This window comes from Pteropus vampyrus, unplaced genomic scaffold (assembly GCF_000151845.1).
Source record: "Pteropus vampyrus isolate Shadow unplaced genomic scaffold, Pvam_2.0 Scaffold463, whole genome shotgun sequence".
Taxonomy (NCBI): domain Eukaryota; kingdom Metazoa; phylum Chordata; class Mammalia; order Chiroptera; family Pteropodidae; genus Pteropus; species Pteropus vampyrus.
Window position 1 is genome coordinate 95,488 of NW_011889244.1, and position 18,155 is coordinate 113,642.

General features: G+C 37.4%; 1 protein-coding gene across 13 annotated transcripts in view; it reads right to left on the reverse strand.

Moving 5' to 3' along the window:
• Nucleotides 1–18,155, reverse strand: part of LOC105306881 (T-cell surface glycoprotein CD1a-like) — a 134,594-nt gene that overhangs the window by 50,787 nt on the left and 65,652 nt on the right. For 11 of the 13 annotated variants that reach the window (XM_023524427.1, XM_023524425.1, XM_023524428.1 and 8 more), the window contains 3 exons: nucleotides 1,363–1,626; nucleotides 652–930; nucleotides 154–432 (listed from right to left, as the gene is read on the reverse strand). In XM_023524427.1, coding sequence (XP_023380195.1) covers nucleotides 154–432; nucleotides 652–930; nucleotides 1,363–1,626 — 822 coding nt within the window. Of the gene's footprint in view, nucleotides 1–153; nucleotides 433–651; nucleotides 931–1,362; nucleotides 1,627–1,962; nucleotides 2,148–18,155 lie in introns of those variants that run through there. The other 2 variants (XM_023524426.1, XM_011382155.2) reach the window with 2 other exon arrangements.

The window sequence follows — 18,155 nt, forward strand, 5'->3', positions numbered from 1 at the left end:
GGTCTCTAATTTTAAACTCTTTTATTTCTTGAATTAATTATGGTCACTCCTTTTGGTCTCGAGTCCATAAATCCCCAATTTTTCATTTGCCTCTCCTGCTCTGCTTGAGGACCACCTACTCCCATTCCCAGCTGTGTCCCAGTTCCTCCTTACCCAAGTAGAGGATGATGTCCTGACCTCCTAGACTGCTGTGTCTCACCCGGCAAGACAGGCCAGATGTGTCAATGGTTTCCACCTTCAAGTAAATCCTGAGATACCATGTCCCATCAGCATTGGGCAAGACATCGCTTTGCTGAGTGCCTTGTTGTACCTGCTCACCTCGCATCCACATAGCCCAAATCGGCTTTGGGTAGAAGCCAGAGACATGACAAATTAGCATCCGATGGTCAGAACCAGGATTGGGGCCAATGGACAGCCAAGCCTCTGGCCTTACTGCAGAGAATAGGAAAGATATTCAGATGAGAACTCTAACACAAAATTGGAGGTTCGCAGCTTCACATCAGTTTAGATAGAGACATCTTTCTCACTCTGGGAATCCATTACCCATTATTCCTCTTCTTCTTTGCTCTTTTTTATCCTCAATTTGAAGGGAATGGTGGGAAGGTATAGTATTAGAATAGAAAATTCTTGGAGGGAGGGTATGGGACTGACCTTGTCTCTGGAGATCTGCCTTCCCTGCATCAAGTAGACCCAAGAGAAAACGTGGACAAGTGTCACTGAGGTATTCATGTATTATTTTCTTGACACCCTTATACTGATTAAATAGTCTGCACACCTGCTGAGCTCTAGTTCCGCCCTTTGGAGATGGCAACCATGAATCATTCTGGAAGCTCAGGAGCTCTGATCCTTGATAAGCATACCGCTTAAAGCCTTCCTTGGCTTCCCCAGAGTGCAGCTCACAGCCTGTTGCCATCTGTACCACAAAGGGATCTGGAGAAGAAGGGTTATGAATTAGAGGGAAGAAAGAGTAAAAATAATTAAACAAGTGGAAGCAAAAGAAGGAAGTATAAGGGAGTAGTCGGAGGGTTGAGGCAATGGAAAAAAGTTTAGCTTGATCAGAGTTTCAGAAAAGGGAGAATTGGTGGTAGTTGGTTGTGGAGAAAAAAATAATGGCATGAGGGAGGGGGCAAATTTTTTTTGAAGAAGGTGATAAATGGTGAGGGCAAGAGAATAAGGAAAGACTTAGTATGAGGGAGTTGTGATTAAAATAATCTAGGGTGAATGGAATGCAATGAGTTACAATAAATGTATAGACAGAGATTGCTGAAGAGACAGAATGGGGAGGAAATTGGAGTAAAAATATCATTGAGACATACACACCCCACCCATATCTGACCTCCCCATTTTGGGAATTGAACTCACATTCAAACTTCCATTGGCCGGCATAGTTGTGAAATATGTGATACAATTCAATGTAGAGTCTGCGGAAAAGCCCATCCATTTCTGTCATCTCCTTCTTGCTCAAGTTTCCCTTTGACCAAGGCCTCAGGAAAATGATTCTGCCCGAGTTGCTCTCCCAGCCATGAGTCTGCAAGTCTCCCAACCAACCCGAGCTCCAACTTTGTGTCCAGGAACGGTTGTAAAAAGATGAGGTGTGGATGATTTGGAAGATCTGCTCCTGGAAGACTATTGCAAAAGAACAGATAAATTGAGAAAGAAAAAAAAAGGCATCAGAAAGGAGAGAATGGAGAAAGAAACTTGCCAGAGAGGGAAACTCAGAATCTGGAGGAAAGGGAAGCCATAGTTACCTCAGCAGACATTTGCCTGCCCCCAGGGCCCCACGCTTTGTATACAGACTTCAGAAGTGCAGAGTCCTGGAGTCAGGAATGCTCAGAATGGAACTATGCTGACATTCGCAGTCTCCAGGGACATGGACACACACACACACACACACACACACACACACACACACACACACACACACACACTTGCACCCAACTGGGCAGTGTCCAGAGTTCTTACCATCTTCATTGTTACCACCTGGCAGGAGAACTGCTAGCAATGGAAGTTGCAGAAACAGCATTTCATTTACAGGTGTTATTTCTTCTCTCAGAAAAGTCTGTCTTTGATTTCTGTTTTAAACAAACCTACCCCACAACACCTCTATTCTGACTTCCTTCTTCTACCAACAGACAAACCTCCCCTTTAGTCACTGTCTGCAACAAAAAAAAATGTAAATATATATGCCCTTCCCTAAACCTTGGACTGCCAACTCAGCCTCTCATTTCCTCCCTGGTCTGATTCTCCTCTCTGGCTTTCAGCTTCTGCACTTGTCACCAGCCTCCATTCTGTTCATCTTTCCCTAATGCAATCTCTATGAAATAAGTCTTATGTGGCATCAAATAGTCACTTTACCTCTGGGGACATGTCGTTCTCATCAGTACAATAAAAGCATAAAACTAAATGGCTTTCCAATTCCTACCTAATGTTCTTATGTCCTTGCTTTTTCTGTCACTCTGTCCTTCTCTTGTTCCTTAGAATATTCTCCAAATATTCTTTTCCCCTGTCTCATCCCCACCCCACCTCATTCACATATCTGATTTCTCATTGGTTGCTTTATTTGCTCTTTCAGAATCCCTTATGATTCCCATTATTGGTAACAGTATAAACTATGATAAATTCTCCATTATTCTTAGGAAAGAACAAGTAGCCATCACAGAGACCACAGGAGCCTTGAAACACATAAAGAAAAACCCCATCCGACTTGCACTGATATGTATTCATTCACCCAAGAGTCACTTATCACTTGCCTGGATCCAAGCATCTTGCTACATTCGTGAATATACAGAGGTCAATAATGCAATCACTTTTTTCAAGGAGCTTTTATTCGACCTAGGAAGAACACGTAAAGCTAGAACTATAAATCTTGGTGTACTCGGTTTTATTATAATGTATAGACTCTCAACAAACACATGGCTTCTTGAAACAATATTTTGTAAAGAATAAACCTTAAACTAATGTTATCAATTCAGAATCTAGACTTCAGTGTTTGGCTTGGGGTATTAGGGCTATGTCTCTGTCGTATTCAACCCCAACATCTAACACAGTGCCTGGCAAGTGATAGGTGCTCCATGAATATTTTTGAATGATTGAATAATTTGGTTCAGGCAGCTAATTATTTTTTTAATTATGCAGACTTTTAACATAACTATTTTGTATCCCTACTTGTTGAGATGAGAATCTTATATGCTATTATTTAGGATAAAAACATATGCTAATAACCATGAAGTTAACAGAGGGGGTTATACTGTAAATCCCCCATTAGTTATTATTTTTTTAAAAGTAAAAATTTGTGGGAAGTGAAATTAATAGAGTATCCTGGAATTATTTACCCAAGATTTCCTTTTTTATTGGCCCTGCTTGGATGTTCCATGCTTGTCTTATTAGCTGGTCTTTGCTGGACATGCTGACCTTCCTCTTTCTTGCTCTCTATAACAGTTTAAAGGCTCTTAAATATTTGGAGATTTTTTGTATCATCTAGATAAATATGCTTGGGCCATTTATTTCTTGGTGTACAAGTAACAGAAATTATCTAAGGTTAATTTAAGAAAGAAAATAGTTTTGGGGAAAGTTAAGATTATGGTAGTCTAAAATTAAAAAAGCCAAAATGTGTGGCAATAAGTGTATATTTGGGATCAAAGAATTGCAACTCAGACAACACTGATTCAGGCAGAAATCCAAAAAGTGTCCTGATTACAGGGTGAAAGCAATAGGATTTTATAAGAAAAGAAGTGGTAATTTATGTGAATAGAAGAAAGACATTTCTATTGGTGCTAACGAGCTGACAAGCTGAATTAATCTTTAGCTATTGTAGGGGTTCAGAAAAGGCCTCAAAAAATGTACCACTTTAGTATTTGAATTATTTTGAGCTGAAGGCAATCAAGACCCTGCAGGCTCACAGGAAACTTTTACCTATCCTTTTAAGAATTTAAATAATGCCTATAATGAGTTATCACTAGAATCAACTTTTTTAAAAAAAAATCTATCTATATGACAGAACAAACTACTAATTACTGAACATATCTTATTATCATCTTGCAATAACCCTTTGAAGCTCCTAAGTACCTTACCTCTTCCTTAGCTCAGAATGCCATAGATACCTCATTTTAACTGCAAAAAAAAAAAAAGGGGGGGATGCTATGTTATAAATCTGACAAGTTCAGTGACAGAAGGTAACATTACAAGGTGACCTGATCATAAATTTCTAATTTGGCAAGTCCTGGTGGGTAGTCACACCACAGGACTATAAAAGTTTATCTTTGACTTAAGCAAACTTTGTCCACTGTTTTTGTGCATCTAGGTTAACACATCCTCGAAATGTCAGAAGTAAGCCTCTTTTTCAGACCTCTCTAAAGAGAAGGAAAGTGTAACCACTCTCAAGGGAGCACATAATCTTGTTAACTATTGTGCTCCATGGCACATGTTGTCAGTTTGGCACAAACTCTTATAAAAATTCTCTAAAGGTTTGGATGTTTCTTGCATCAACAGAGTTCATAATAATTAGTATTCATAATCAGAATAGAAGTGTTAGCTTGCAAACAATTGTTCGGAGAAATGTTGGTTTGGCCAGTCTGAAGATCTGGCCTATTTCACAATGCAGAGTGCTAACCACTATACGATCACGGCGTGCCATTTGCAAGGTGGCAATCTGGCCTTTTCAAACACGCCAGTTTCAAGGAGCAATATGTGAAAGGCAGGTCCTCTTGAATGACTTACTGCTCTGGTTCCATTTTAAAATGGCTCCACTTTTCACAATTAAAACACAGAAAGCTAGAAAGACCTTCACTTTTATACTTGCAATTATAAAAGCCTGGATAAACAAAATCACAACTTTCCTTGAATCCATTGGAAGGCTAAAGTATCCAGGCAACCAATTCACTCAAAATATAAGAACAAACAGATTACTTCAAGAAAATAGGGGGTGCAGACATTTCCTTAATTGTAACAGATGTCAGATTCTATGTAAGCCAATAAGAATAATTCAGCTAAAATTAATGTCAGGGCCCAGGGTAGGCTGCCCTATGATAGTCCACAATGGCATATTGATTATTTTGAACTAAAATCACTTGAAAAGCAGCAAGAGCAGGAAAAACTCTCTGATTCTCCTCTGTCTTCCTAAAAGCAAAAAATAAATCTCCATGATAGGTGCCCTCCCCACACCTGAAGGACTGAGAGATAACCTATCACAAGAATTACAAAATCTAGAGTTGAAAAAGCAAGTATAAACAAACCTTGTAACACCTTTACTAATTTACTACCTAAATCAAACTTTGTTTAGATTACTCCATAACAAATATCCAAATCTACTTGGATTCCTTTCCAATGAGCACTTTTTTTGTCCTGTCAATTTCTCACAAATGTATTGTTTTTTTTCTCTAATAAGTATTAAAAGGTGCCTTGTTCAATAACTTCTTTGAGCCTAATTTTACGACCTGAGTATCATATTGTGGTTTTCCCCTACACACGTATTAAATTGTTTTTTTCTCCTGTTAATCTAGTCCTATGTCAATTTTATGATTTTATAACTAGTCAAAGCCATAAGAACTAAAGAAGGGTAGAGTGGAGGGGATTCTCTCCTGTTCCACAGCAGTAACAAATTACTAAAGGCTATATGAGTATATAGAACAACTGAGAATCTCAGATATGGAAAATTCACTTATATTTACAGTATTTTTCCAAAGGCTCCTGAAAGATTGAAGTCAAAAAATAGAGACCAGAAAAAGCTTTCTCCTGGTGCAAGCTTGAGGTATGACAGCAGCAACTGCACAGGACTGACAGGCAATCCCAACTAGATCTTTCTTTGAAAACTTCTTAACCTGGTGGGGGAGGGCAGAAAGCTCTATTGCTTTCAGAGCACAGGTAAAGGTACACTGCAGTTGGGGGAAGGGGAAAATTGGGAAATGAACAGTAAAACTCCAAGACTGCTGAGAAAAAAAGCAGGACCACTTACAAGATTTGATCCTCAAAACCAAAACACAAAGCACCTGCCTAAGAATGAGATTAAACCAGAGGAAAGATAATGCTCCTGCTCCCTCTCCCAAGCAGGTTAACAAGCATTGAGTAACAAAAGCAGTCTATTACTGTAACAGGGGCAAGAGCATGAAGATAAATCTTCTTGAGGCACATCATAAAGGAAATATCAAAACCTGAGAGAGAAGCAGACTTTAACAAAAACACTCAGGCAAACAGCCCTACCCTACAAACAGAGTAATGCTAGAAAAATTTGCAGACTGTTGAAACACAAACAACAAAACACAAACCTAATTAAATCCTGATTAGATTGACTCAAATTCCCAATTTCAATGCTTAACTAATGAAAAGGCATGCCCATTTTCCAGACCAAGAATAAAATATATATATATAATTTACTTCAGTGTCTATTATTTTACAAAAGACATCTGCACTTTTTCAAGCTTTATTAAAACATAATAGACAATTAGTTGCTCATATTTACATTGTACAATTCAATGAGTTCTTTTTCAATTACAGTTAGCATTCCATAATATACCAGTTTCAGTTGTATAACATAGTGATCATAGATCCACATAACTGGCAAAGCAATCACTCTAGTAAATCTAGTACCCCTCTTCCTCCTTACATATTTATTACAACATTATTAACCATCTTCTCCATGCTACACTCAACATCTCCATGTCTATTGTGCAACTACCCATTTGTACCTCTTAATCCCTTTTTCTGTGACTCACCATCTCCCTTGAACCCCCTCCCATCTATTAGCCCTCAAAATATTCTCTGTATCTATGAGTTTTATTTCTCCTTTTGTTGTTGATGATGATGATTTTATTCTTTAGATTCCACATGTACATAAAATCGTGCGATATTTGTTTTTCTCTGTCTGACTCATTTCATTCAATGCAATATCCTCTAGGTCCATCAAGGCAATATCTTTTTCCATCTCCTTCCTTTTAGTCTGTGTATGTCTTTTAATCCGAAGTGAGTCTCTCGTAGACAACATATGTAGGGGTCTTGTTTTCTTATCCATTCAGCCACTCTATCTTTTGATTGGAACTTAATTCTTTCCCATTGAGGTACTTGTTGATAGGAATGTAATTATTACCATTCTTTATTGTTTGTGATACATATTTTTTCTCCTTAAAGAAATTCTTCCAACATTTCCTGTAATACTGGCTTGGCGTCGATAAATTCCTTTAGCTTATTTTTGTTTGAGAAGCTCTTTATCTGTCCTTTGACTCTAAATGATAGCTTTGCTGGATAAAGTATTCTTGGGTGTCAATCCTGGATTTTCATCATGTCGAATATTTCATGCCAAGTCTTCCTGTCTTGCATAGTTTCTTTTGAGACATCAGCTGCCACTCTAATGGATGCTCCCTTGTAGGTAACTAACTGCTTTTGTCTTGCTGTTTTTAAAATTGTCTCTTTATATTTACCTTTGGCATTTTAATTATGATGTGTCTTGGTGTGGGACTCTGGTTTCATCTTGTTTGGAACTCTCTGAGCTTCCTGGGGTTGTAAGTCTATTTCTTTCATCAGGTGAGGGAATTTTTCCAACATTATTTCTCTTCAATGTCTTGTTTTCTTTCAGGTACACCTATGACATGAATATTTTTAAATTTAATAGTGTCCCATAGGCTCCTTAAATTATTATTATAGTCTTGGCTTCTTTTTTCTTGCTGTTCTGATTGAGTGTCCTTGCCTTCCCCTTCCTCTATATCGGTGGTTCAATCCTCTTTTTTATCCACTCTGTTTATTCTCTCTAATATCCTCTTCATCTCAGATAATGTGTTCTTCATTTCTGACTGGTTCCCTTTTATAATTTCCATTTCCATTTTTAGGGTTTTTATCTTTCGTGAACATTCTCACTGAATTCAACTACACTTCCCCTGAGTTCATTGAGCATCTTTATAACCAGTCTTTTGAACTCTGAATCTGTTAAATTGCTTGACTCCATTATTCCTGAATCTCTGTTCTGTTATCTCATATAGTTTCTGTGTCTTTATCTTCCCATTTGGGCTGCCTTTCTGTGCCCGTTTCTATGTAGTAAGCAAAGCTCCTAAGTCTCCCAGACTTATTACCTTTGCTTTGTGTAGTAGGTGTCTAGTGGCACAGTCCTGAGAAGGGTTCCGCTATGGGCCAAATTTAGCCCCAGCCTGTGCCCCTCGAGGGCCACCTGTTAAGATTCAGTTAGCAACCCATAGATACTATGCTCATAGTTGCCTCAAGAAACCATGCCAGAAACCAAGGTCAGCTGCCACTAGTGTGAATCTTGGCGCTGCTCAGCAAGGAGTACCTGACTCCTAGAGAACACAACTGGTGTGGTTTGGGAGGGTCTGTGAGTTAGGGGAGGCGGAGTTTCAGAAAATCTTTTGGGCAGAGCGACCTCTGTTATCCAGTTTGATGAAGTCTCAACAATAGCGGTGCTGATTCAGAACATTGAGTGAGGGTATGGTTCACCAGAGGAACAATGGATACCACCAGCACTCTGCCGGAGAAAAAACCTCACCTCTGGCCCACACTCTGACAACTCAGAGTCCCCCTATAAGTCCCTGGTGCCTCCTGGGCAGCCGACCCAACACTTGTGCTCAGAGCAAGTAGGTCCTTCACCACGAAAGTCTGCTTTCAGACACGGCATCTGCAGCTGCCACCTGCCGCAGCCATAGCCTCTGTCCCACTCAGCTGCTGCAGATCTGGCAACCTCACATCTTCATTGCCTCCTACCTTTTACTGTTGCAGGTAGATTATTTCTCTCAATAGTTATAGTGCTTTTGTTCATCTCTATCCCAGTCAACTTTTTTTGCTGTTTGCTCCCAGATTCCGTCACAACTTTGATTTGGTCGGAATAGGGTTATACAAAGCCTCTATCATCTATGCCACTTTTTTTCCAGATCAAGACATCTGCATTTTGACCAAAAATAGCTAACTGCACATGCAAATCAAGAGGAGTGGAGCCTCAGGCACACAAGAAGGTCTATACTTTCCCTATGAGTTCCTGTGCCAAAGGAGAGCAACATTAGCAAATTCAAACAAACAAAAATAACTATAACAACAACAACAAAACATCAGGACAGGTTGTAAGACAGACGGAAGGGAAGGGGAGAAAGAGAGAGAGATCAAAAGCAATGAAAAAGTTCAATATTTCTTTTTGATTATTATTATAGTGACATTGGTTAACAAAATCCAGCAAGGTTCAAGTGTACAAGTAAATAGAAGTCATATGTATTTTGCATTGTATGTTCACCACCCACAGTTAGACTTCTTTCTGTCACCACATATTGGACCCCTTTTACCCCATCTATATCACCTTTCCCCACACCTCTGGTAACCACTAGTCGAGTGTTCTTATCCATGAGTTTCTTAAGAGTTTATAATTAGAACATTTTTCATGTACACATACATTTGGGCCAAATGTGCCATTAATTGCTTAAGTCAAAAGAGTATCTAGTTTATTTATATGTATAATTGTGTGGCCTTGAATGAGGACTTTACTTTGTGGTGACTTAATGTTCTATTATGTAAAACAGGTATAGTGATTTGTTCATCTCAAAGTTGTAAAGATTAAGGGAGATAGCAAGTCTCTGTAACTAAAAGATAGGTGTCCTCTTCCTCTTCTTCCTCTAGATTTGTAGTTCTCACAAGGATCTTAACAATCAGTATGTCTTGCCCTATATTTGGCTCGTTTGTCCAAAATCTCTTTGCTTAAGTTTATACCAGCTTAAAATGAGGTGCTTAGTTCAGAAGGTAGCTTAGATGTAGAAATATGACATGATAAAAAAAAGTTATTGATGTTTGGAGAAACATGGCAAAGTGAGAGACATCCCCAGATCTATCCCCATGAAACAACAGAAGCTGAATATCTAAAACTCAACAAAAAAATTACCCAAACTGCACACCAGCATGTCTGAGCATGGGATCTGCACATAAGAGCTACCACAGGTCACAACCCCGGGTGTCAGGCAGAGGAATGGGGAAAATAAAGAAGCTGCCTCACACAGCCACGAGACCTCCATTTAGGAGGAGGGGGAGGGGAGAAGGTGCAGCAACTTCCCTGAACAGCCCTGCCCAGGAGTGCTGTGAGCTCCACATGGTGAGTGGCAGGGCCAAGTCATCATGGAGAAAACAGAGAAGCAGGATAGCACAGAAATACAGTTGATTTTGACCAGCCACGGTTGCAAAACCAAGGTTGAGGCATAACCCCTAGCCCCAACTCAGAGGGCTCCTCCCCACATATCCTCCGAGACGGAAAGCCGGGGATGCCCAGGGGAATCTGAGCAAACACTACTGAAACTGCTGCTAACACTGACAGGGATTGAAATTGAGGGTAGCGTGTGTGATTAAATATCTACAAGAAAATTAAAAGGAATTATTAAAGCTTTAAATAAACCTGGGATCCAAGAGGTTTAGATGCCATCTACTGGAAACCAAAAGAAAAGCGCCATCTTTGCAGCAGGCTAAAGAGAGACTTTCCTATGATAAATCTTTCTAGAAGAAAGCTAAATACACTTCCATTAATGTCCAGGCAGATAAATAGTCCAATAAACACCATGAACAAGGCATCTCAGAAATAAAAATCTCCAGAAAATAAACCTACAGACATAGATATATGTGACTTAAATGACAGAGAATTCAAGATGGTACTTCTGAAAAAACTCAGTAGTTCCAAAATGAGTCATATCGACAATATCAGGAATCGAAAAAACACCTAGATGAGCAGAATGAGTTCTTTAGCAAGGAGACTGAAACCCTCAAAAAGAACAGAATTGATCTTCTGGAAATAAAAAACAGACTGTAAGAGTTGAAAAATGAAATAACAGGAGTAGGAAATAGTCAATCAAGTGGAGGAAAGGATCAATGGTATCGAAGATAGAAATATAAAAATAAATCAGAAGGAAGAAGAGAGAAACCAAAGAATAAAAACTAATGAAAGAGAAATACAAGAACTAGCTGATACCATCAGGAGGTGAAACGGAAGAATAATGGGCATTCTCAAAGGCGAGGAAAAGGAGCAGGGACTTAAAGCATTTTCAGACAAATAGTGGACGAGAATTTCTCAAATCTAAGAAATGTGCTGGAACTTGGAATTCAAGAAGTCAGCAGAACACCCAATTATCTCAACCAAAAAAAAAGCCTTCACCAAGACATATTTGTTAAAGTTATCAAAAATCAATGACAAAGACAGAATTCTCAGAGGAGAAGAAAAGGGGAACATATAAAGGAAAACCCATTAGATTATCATTGGACTTCTCAGTGCAGATCTTACAAACCAGAAAGGAATGGAATCAATATTTAAACTATTAAGTGAAAGGAACTACCAGCCTAGAATAATCTATTCAGCTAGCTCTCCTTTATATATGAAGGAGAAATTAAGACCTTTCCAAATATACAAAAATTGAGGGAATTCTCCACTATGAAGCCTGCACTACAAGAAATACTGAAAGGGGTCAGCTCACCTAAAACAAAATGACGAAAAAAATACATAATTAGGAGTTGCAGATTGGATAAAAAACAAAACCCAACCATATGCTGCCTCCAGGAGACACATCCCAGTTCCAAAGACAAATATAGACTCAAAGTGAAAGGGTGGAAAACGATATTTCAAGCAAATGGCATTCAAAGAAAAGTGGGAGTAGCAGTACTAATATCGAACAAAATAGACTTCAAAATTTAAAAAAGATAAAGAAAGATCCTGAGGGACACTTCATAATGATAAAGGGAATCATGCACCAAGAAGACATAACACTTATTAATATCTATGTTCCCAGTCAGGGAGCCCCAAAATATGTAACGCAATTACTAAGAGAACTAAAAAGAGAAACGGACCAAAACACTATTGTAGTAGGGGACCTAAATACCCCACTGTCAGATATGGACAGATTGTCCACACAGAAAATCAATAACTAAATAACATCTTTAAATGACACATTAGGCCAACTGGACATAATTGACATTGACAGAGACTTTCATCTCAAAACAGCTGCTTATACATTCTTCTCAAATGCGCATGGAACATTTTCAAGAATCAGCCACATACTGGGACACAGAGATAGCCTCAAGAAATATAAGAGGGTTGAAATCATATCAACCATATTCTCTGATCATAATGCCTTGAAATTAAAGATCAACTGCAAAAAGAAAGCAGAAATAAACACAAATACATGGAGATTAAAAAACATGCTACTGAAGAATGACTGGGTCAGAGAAGAATTAAAAAGAGAGATCAAAAGATACATAGAAACAAATGATAATGATAGTTCAACATATCAAAACTTTTGAGACATGACAAAAGCCGTCATAAAAGGAAAATTCATATCATTACAGTCTTATCTCCAAAAACAAAAATGAGCCCAAATAAACAACATAACGCTTCATCTTAAAAAACTAGAAAAGGAAGAACATATGAAGCCTAAGGTCAGCAGAGAGAAAAAATCATCAAAATTAGAGCAGAAATAAATAAAATTGAAAACAAACAAAAAGAAAAATAATAGAAAAAAATGAATGCAACAAAGAGCTGGCTCTTTGAAAAGGTTAATAAAATTGACTAACCTCTGGATAGACATAACGAGAAAAGAGAAATGACACAAATAAACAAAATCAGGGATGAACGAGGGGAAATAATGACTGATATCGCAGAAACACAAAGGATCACACAAGAATACTATGAAAAAGTATATAACACCAAATTTAATAACCTAGAAAAAATGGACCAGTACTTAGAAAAATGTAACCTTCCTAGACTGAATCAAGAAGAAATGGAAAATCTAAATAGACTGATCAACAGTATGGAAAATGAAACAATCATCAAAAACTTACTGAAAAGTAAAAGTCCAGGACCACATGGCTTCACCAGTGAATTCTACCAAACATTCAAAGAAGATTTAATACCTATTCTCCTCAAACTCCTCCAAAAAATTGGTGAAGAAGCAATACTTCCCAACTCATTTCAGGAGGTCAATATCACTCTGATACCAAAATCTGGTAAAAATAACACAAAAAAGAAAACTACAGACCAGTATCTCTCATGAACACAGATGCAAAAATCCTAAATGAGATACTAGCGAACCGAATACAGCAACGTATTAAAAGGATTATACACCATGATCAAGTGGGCTTCAGCCCAGAGGCACCAGGATGGTTCAATACATGCAAATTGATTAATGTGATATATCACATAAACAAATTAAAAAATAAGAATCATATGATCATATTAATAAATGCAGAAAAAGCCTTCAAAAAGATACAGCATCCATTTATGATCAAACACCTAACAAAATCAGTATAGAAAAAAAAGTACCTTAACATAATAAAGGCCATATATGACAAACCCTCAGCCAACATAAACTCAATGGTGAAAAACTAAAATTCTTCCCTCTAAGATCAGAAACAAGGCAAGGCTATCCACTATCACCACTCTTATTCAATATAACACTGGAGGTCTTAGCGAGTGCAATCAGGCAAGAGAAAGATATAAAAGGCATCCAAATAGGAAATGAAGAAGTCAAACTGTCACTATTTGTGGATGACATGATTCTCTATATAGAAAATGCTAAAGACTCCACAAGAACACTACTAGAAACAATAAGCAAATACAGTAAAGTTTCTGGATATAAAATCGACGTTCAAAAATCCATAGCATTCCTATACTCTAATAATAAAGTGTCAGAAAAATAAGTAGAAAAAATAATTCCTTTTGTAATTGCAACAAAAGGAATAAAATACCTAGGAATAAATTTAACAAAACATGTGAAGGATATATGTAATGAAAACTACAAGATCGTATTAAAAGAAATTGAAGGAAATACAAAGAAATGGAAAGATACTCTGTATTCTTGTATTAGAAGAATCAATATAGTTAAAATGACCTTTTTACCTAAAGCATTATACAGATTTAATGCAACCCCCATCAAAATCCCATTGGCTTTTTTTTTTTAAAGAAATAGAACAAAATATCATGAGATTTGTATGGAAACACAAAAGACCCCTAATTGCCAAAGCCATCCAGAGAAAAAAGAATGAGGCTGGAGGTATCACTCTGCCCGACTTCTAATTATAGTGCAAAGCAACAGTAATCAAAACAGTATGGTGTTGGCAGAAAAACAGACACGTAGACCAGTGGAATAGAATCGAGAGTCCCGAAGTAAACCCATATTTATATGGACAAATAATTTTCGACAAAAGAGCCAAAAACATACAGTGTAGAAAGAAAAGCGTCTTCAATAAATGGTGCTGGGAAAACTGGAAAGCAGCCTGCAAAAGAATGAAACTAGACTGTTATCTATCACCACACACCAAAATTAACTCAAAATGGATTAAGGATCTGAATATAAGACCTGAAACAATAAAACGCATAGAAGAAAACAGAGGAACTAAACTCAAGGACCTTGGACTTGTAGAGGATTTTATGAATTTGACCTCAAAGCAAGGGAAGTAAAAGTTAAAATACATGAATTGGACTACATCAAACTAAAAAGCTTCTGCTCAGTAAAAGAAATCGTCAACAAGGTATAGAGACAACCATCCAAATGGGAAAATATATTTTATGTTTATCTTTCTTTTCCTGACTGTATGAGCTAGTTCTTGTATTTCTTTTTCTTTAATTTTCATTCTTTAGTCTCTCCTTTTCCTTCTGATTTATCTCTAGATTTCTGTCTTCGATATCACTAATCCTTTCTTCCCTTTAGTCAACTCTATTTCCCAAGCTTGCTATTTTATTCTTTATCTCTTTTAGAGTGATCTTAATCTCCAGAAGTTCTATTTTTTTTTTTTTTAGGGTTCTAATTTTTTTGCTAAAACTCTCATTCTGCTGATCTTTTTTTTTTTCCTTGTGGTAGCTCTTATTCTCAAATCACTCTCTCAGATGTATTGATGTGCAGGTGTTGTATTATTTGTGAGTTTTAAATGTTCAACTCATTGTCATTTCAAGGGGAGAGATCTGGGGACATCTCTCACTCTGCCATGCTTCTGATTGTCACTTTGAAAATTTTCAATATTTCAGTACCTCTAAAAAGGATTTTTTCCTGCTTTTGAAATATGAGGCCCCACATTTTGCATTGGACTCCAAAAATTATGTAGCTACCATTGCTTATACCTTTGCGTGTAGAGTGGGGAAAGTGAGAAGGAGGCAGTTTAGGTTTGGGTATTAAGGAGAAGAAAGAGAGATAATAAATGCATGAGGAATGGAGTTCTGATACCAAAGGGTTGGGAGCTGGTCAGAAACACCCAGGGGCATAGGAGATTCAAGAAAAGAGGGAGAAATCAAACAGGAAGAGTGGGAGGAGAAAAAAAAAAGGAGGATTGGAAAGAGAAGTGGAACAAAGCCACAAGTTTCTTCAGTTCTGCTCCTTTGGGCTGAGTTGATCCCAATATATGCAGGAAGCTGCTGGTACTTGAGTCATGGTCCCACTGAGGATTTCAGCTTTCCCAGGCAGTTCCACTCCTGAGCAAATACTCAGCTATGGTGGATAAAGGACAAGATCTGCAGAAGGAGAAAGAGGAGTGGCTTCTCAGGAGCTGGATGAGAAACCTTGAGAACTGGGAGAGCTGAGAAAGAGCAGATCTGAAGGCAAAAATCAAGAGATAAAATGGGGGCAGAGGAGGTAACCAGGACATGTGAAAAAAGAATTGGGAGAGAATGAGATGAATATATATAGGTCACTGATAATCATGTGTTTTCTGACCACGGGAAACCCCAGAGAAGAGAACTGAGATGGGTTAGATATATCCTGATTAGAACTCGACCAGGCAGGATATCCCAGCTAGTCTACAGGAGAGTCCAGCATTCTTTCTTATGTCAACAGATCCTCTGGGAATCCCTCGCTTGATTCATTGATGCTCAGGCCTCGAGCATGTTCACGTTCTTTTTAACTGCTGTTTTGTGGTGCTTCCTAAACACTATCATTGCTCTTGAATTTCTCCCCTGTAAAGCTCTCCTTAGAACCCAGATGTAAGCTCCCCTCCCGCACAGTCTCACACACTCATCTAACACCCGCTTCGCACCAGCAGAAACCTCAGCTTCTCTGCTAAAGAGATCCACTGCCTCCTATAACTATGTGCCTTTTACTGAGCTTTGATTGTCCCTACCACTAGGCTTCAAGCTTTTCTCTCACCTTCCTGGCTTCCAACATCACTTCATGCGCCTGATGAGTGCTTTTCACCTTTCTATGCAAATCTCTTGCACTAAAAGAATCTTAGAACTAAAGTCAAGATGAATTCCTGGATAGGACACCAGCTGGATATAGTGAATTGGAAAATTATATCAGTAATGTGGCCTCAGTCTCCTTATCTGTAAAATAACTAGGTTGAAAAATATAAATGTTTTCTAATACTATTACTTTTGCTCTAACATTCTATGTATCTTACTGAACTCCCATTCCTTCCTACTCATGTGTTCTTCTCCTTCCCCCACTCTGCTTCTCCCTCCTTCTTTCTCACTCCTCCATGTCTTAGCAGTCATTCTCCATTTAGCCTCCATTTCAGCTCCCAGGACTCCTCTCCATTTTTTTATACTCCCTCTCCATTCAATCTAATCTGCCTTTCCACTCAACTCACTTTCAAACCTAAAGCATTGTTTTATTATATGACCTTTAAGTTCCTGTGTGTAATATATAAAACACAGTTATGAATACTATTTCTGGCAAGATGGCATACTACATAACTTGAAAAAATGTATAATACAAACACCCAGAAATACAAGATTAAAAGAATGTATTTCAATTATTTTTGAATGCAGAACTACATTCAAAATGAAATAAAGGAACAACAAAAAAGAAATGGGAACTTAGAGTCAAACAGGATCTGACACTAGGTATCCAAGGCATTGTGTGGGTTCCTGGGGTTTAGTTATCATGGTTACTTGGATCCGAAGATAAGGCCCTGGGACCAAAAGTACAAACAAAGTGAAAGTTGGAACTGAATCTTCTGCTACACCCTCATCTCAGTGACAAGGTGAACTAGAAAAAATCCACCTATTTGTACAGGGGAAGAAGCTTGTTATCTCTATATTCTCTGAATGTTGATTTATTTGTTTGTTTCTCATTCTAAAAATTACTAATCACGAATCTGAGATTGGAGTTCAAAAATATTCTACATGTGTGATCCTGAAATAACAGAGCTAAGGAGATGCTGAATATGAAAAAGAAATTAAGAGATATAAAAACGAAAGTAAAATCTAATACCTGCCCAATAATAATTTTGTTAGAAGAAAAAACACATAATGAAAAGAGGAAATATATGAAGAAATAATGGCTGAGAATTTTCCAGAATTAAAAAAAAAAAGGCATAAATTTTTTAGATTCAGGAAAGACAAAAATTCCAAAGTAAATTATTGAGTTTGAAAAACAATATTTTGTAAAGAAAGCAACTCAAAGATATTGGTAACATAGAATATAAATTAATTTAAAGCAAATTTTCTTTTTCTTATGTTTTAGTTATTTCTTAAGTAATAATTCAATCAACATATAGTAAATACCAAGGGCGGTGCTAAACACTGAAATTAGACTGAGTAAAAAAGATAGAAGTTAAAATTATAGAGAAAGAAACATGTAAATGAACCATAGATGTTGAGTGTGATAATTCTTTAATAAAGGAAACTACTGGGATCCGGTAAGTCTCAATTAAATGTTTTAACTGTATTTGCAATGCTGACATGGCCTTGCTCAATCAGCCCCAGAATATTGGCTGCAGTAATCAGATAGGACCTAAGCAATGAGACTATACATCCATGAGAATATTTCAAGTGGTTTTTAATTCAGAAATTTCTAAAGATAACCAAAAGTGTGATTGAAACATAATGAACACCACATATAACACCTTGTGTATAAGATATCACCTTCTAAATCTTCAAAAAAAAGCTGATAAAAATTCTTGGACAGTCAGAGAATATTTCTTGGCCATACTTATTAATTCTCACCTTTTCCAGCAATCACTAGATACTAAGGATAAAAATTCACACACCTTGTTAAATGCCTCTTTTTGTACTGATTGCATTTAATATTTTCTTTTTTCCCCAATTTACTTTGTCAAGGCTCTTCTTATCAGATAGAAGGTAGATAAAGGCACTCTTTCTTATGTTTACTCAATATTCTCCTTAGGAGCATCCTCTACAAAAAATATTTTAAGAAATTTTGATTTTCTCTAATGTTCAGAAAATGCAGCCTAAATATTTAATTATTACGTTGCAATGA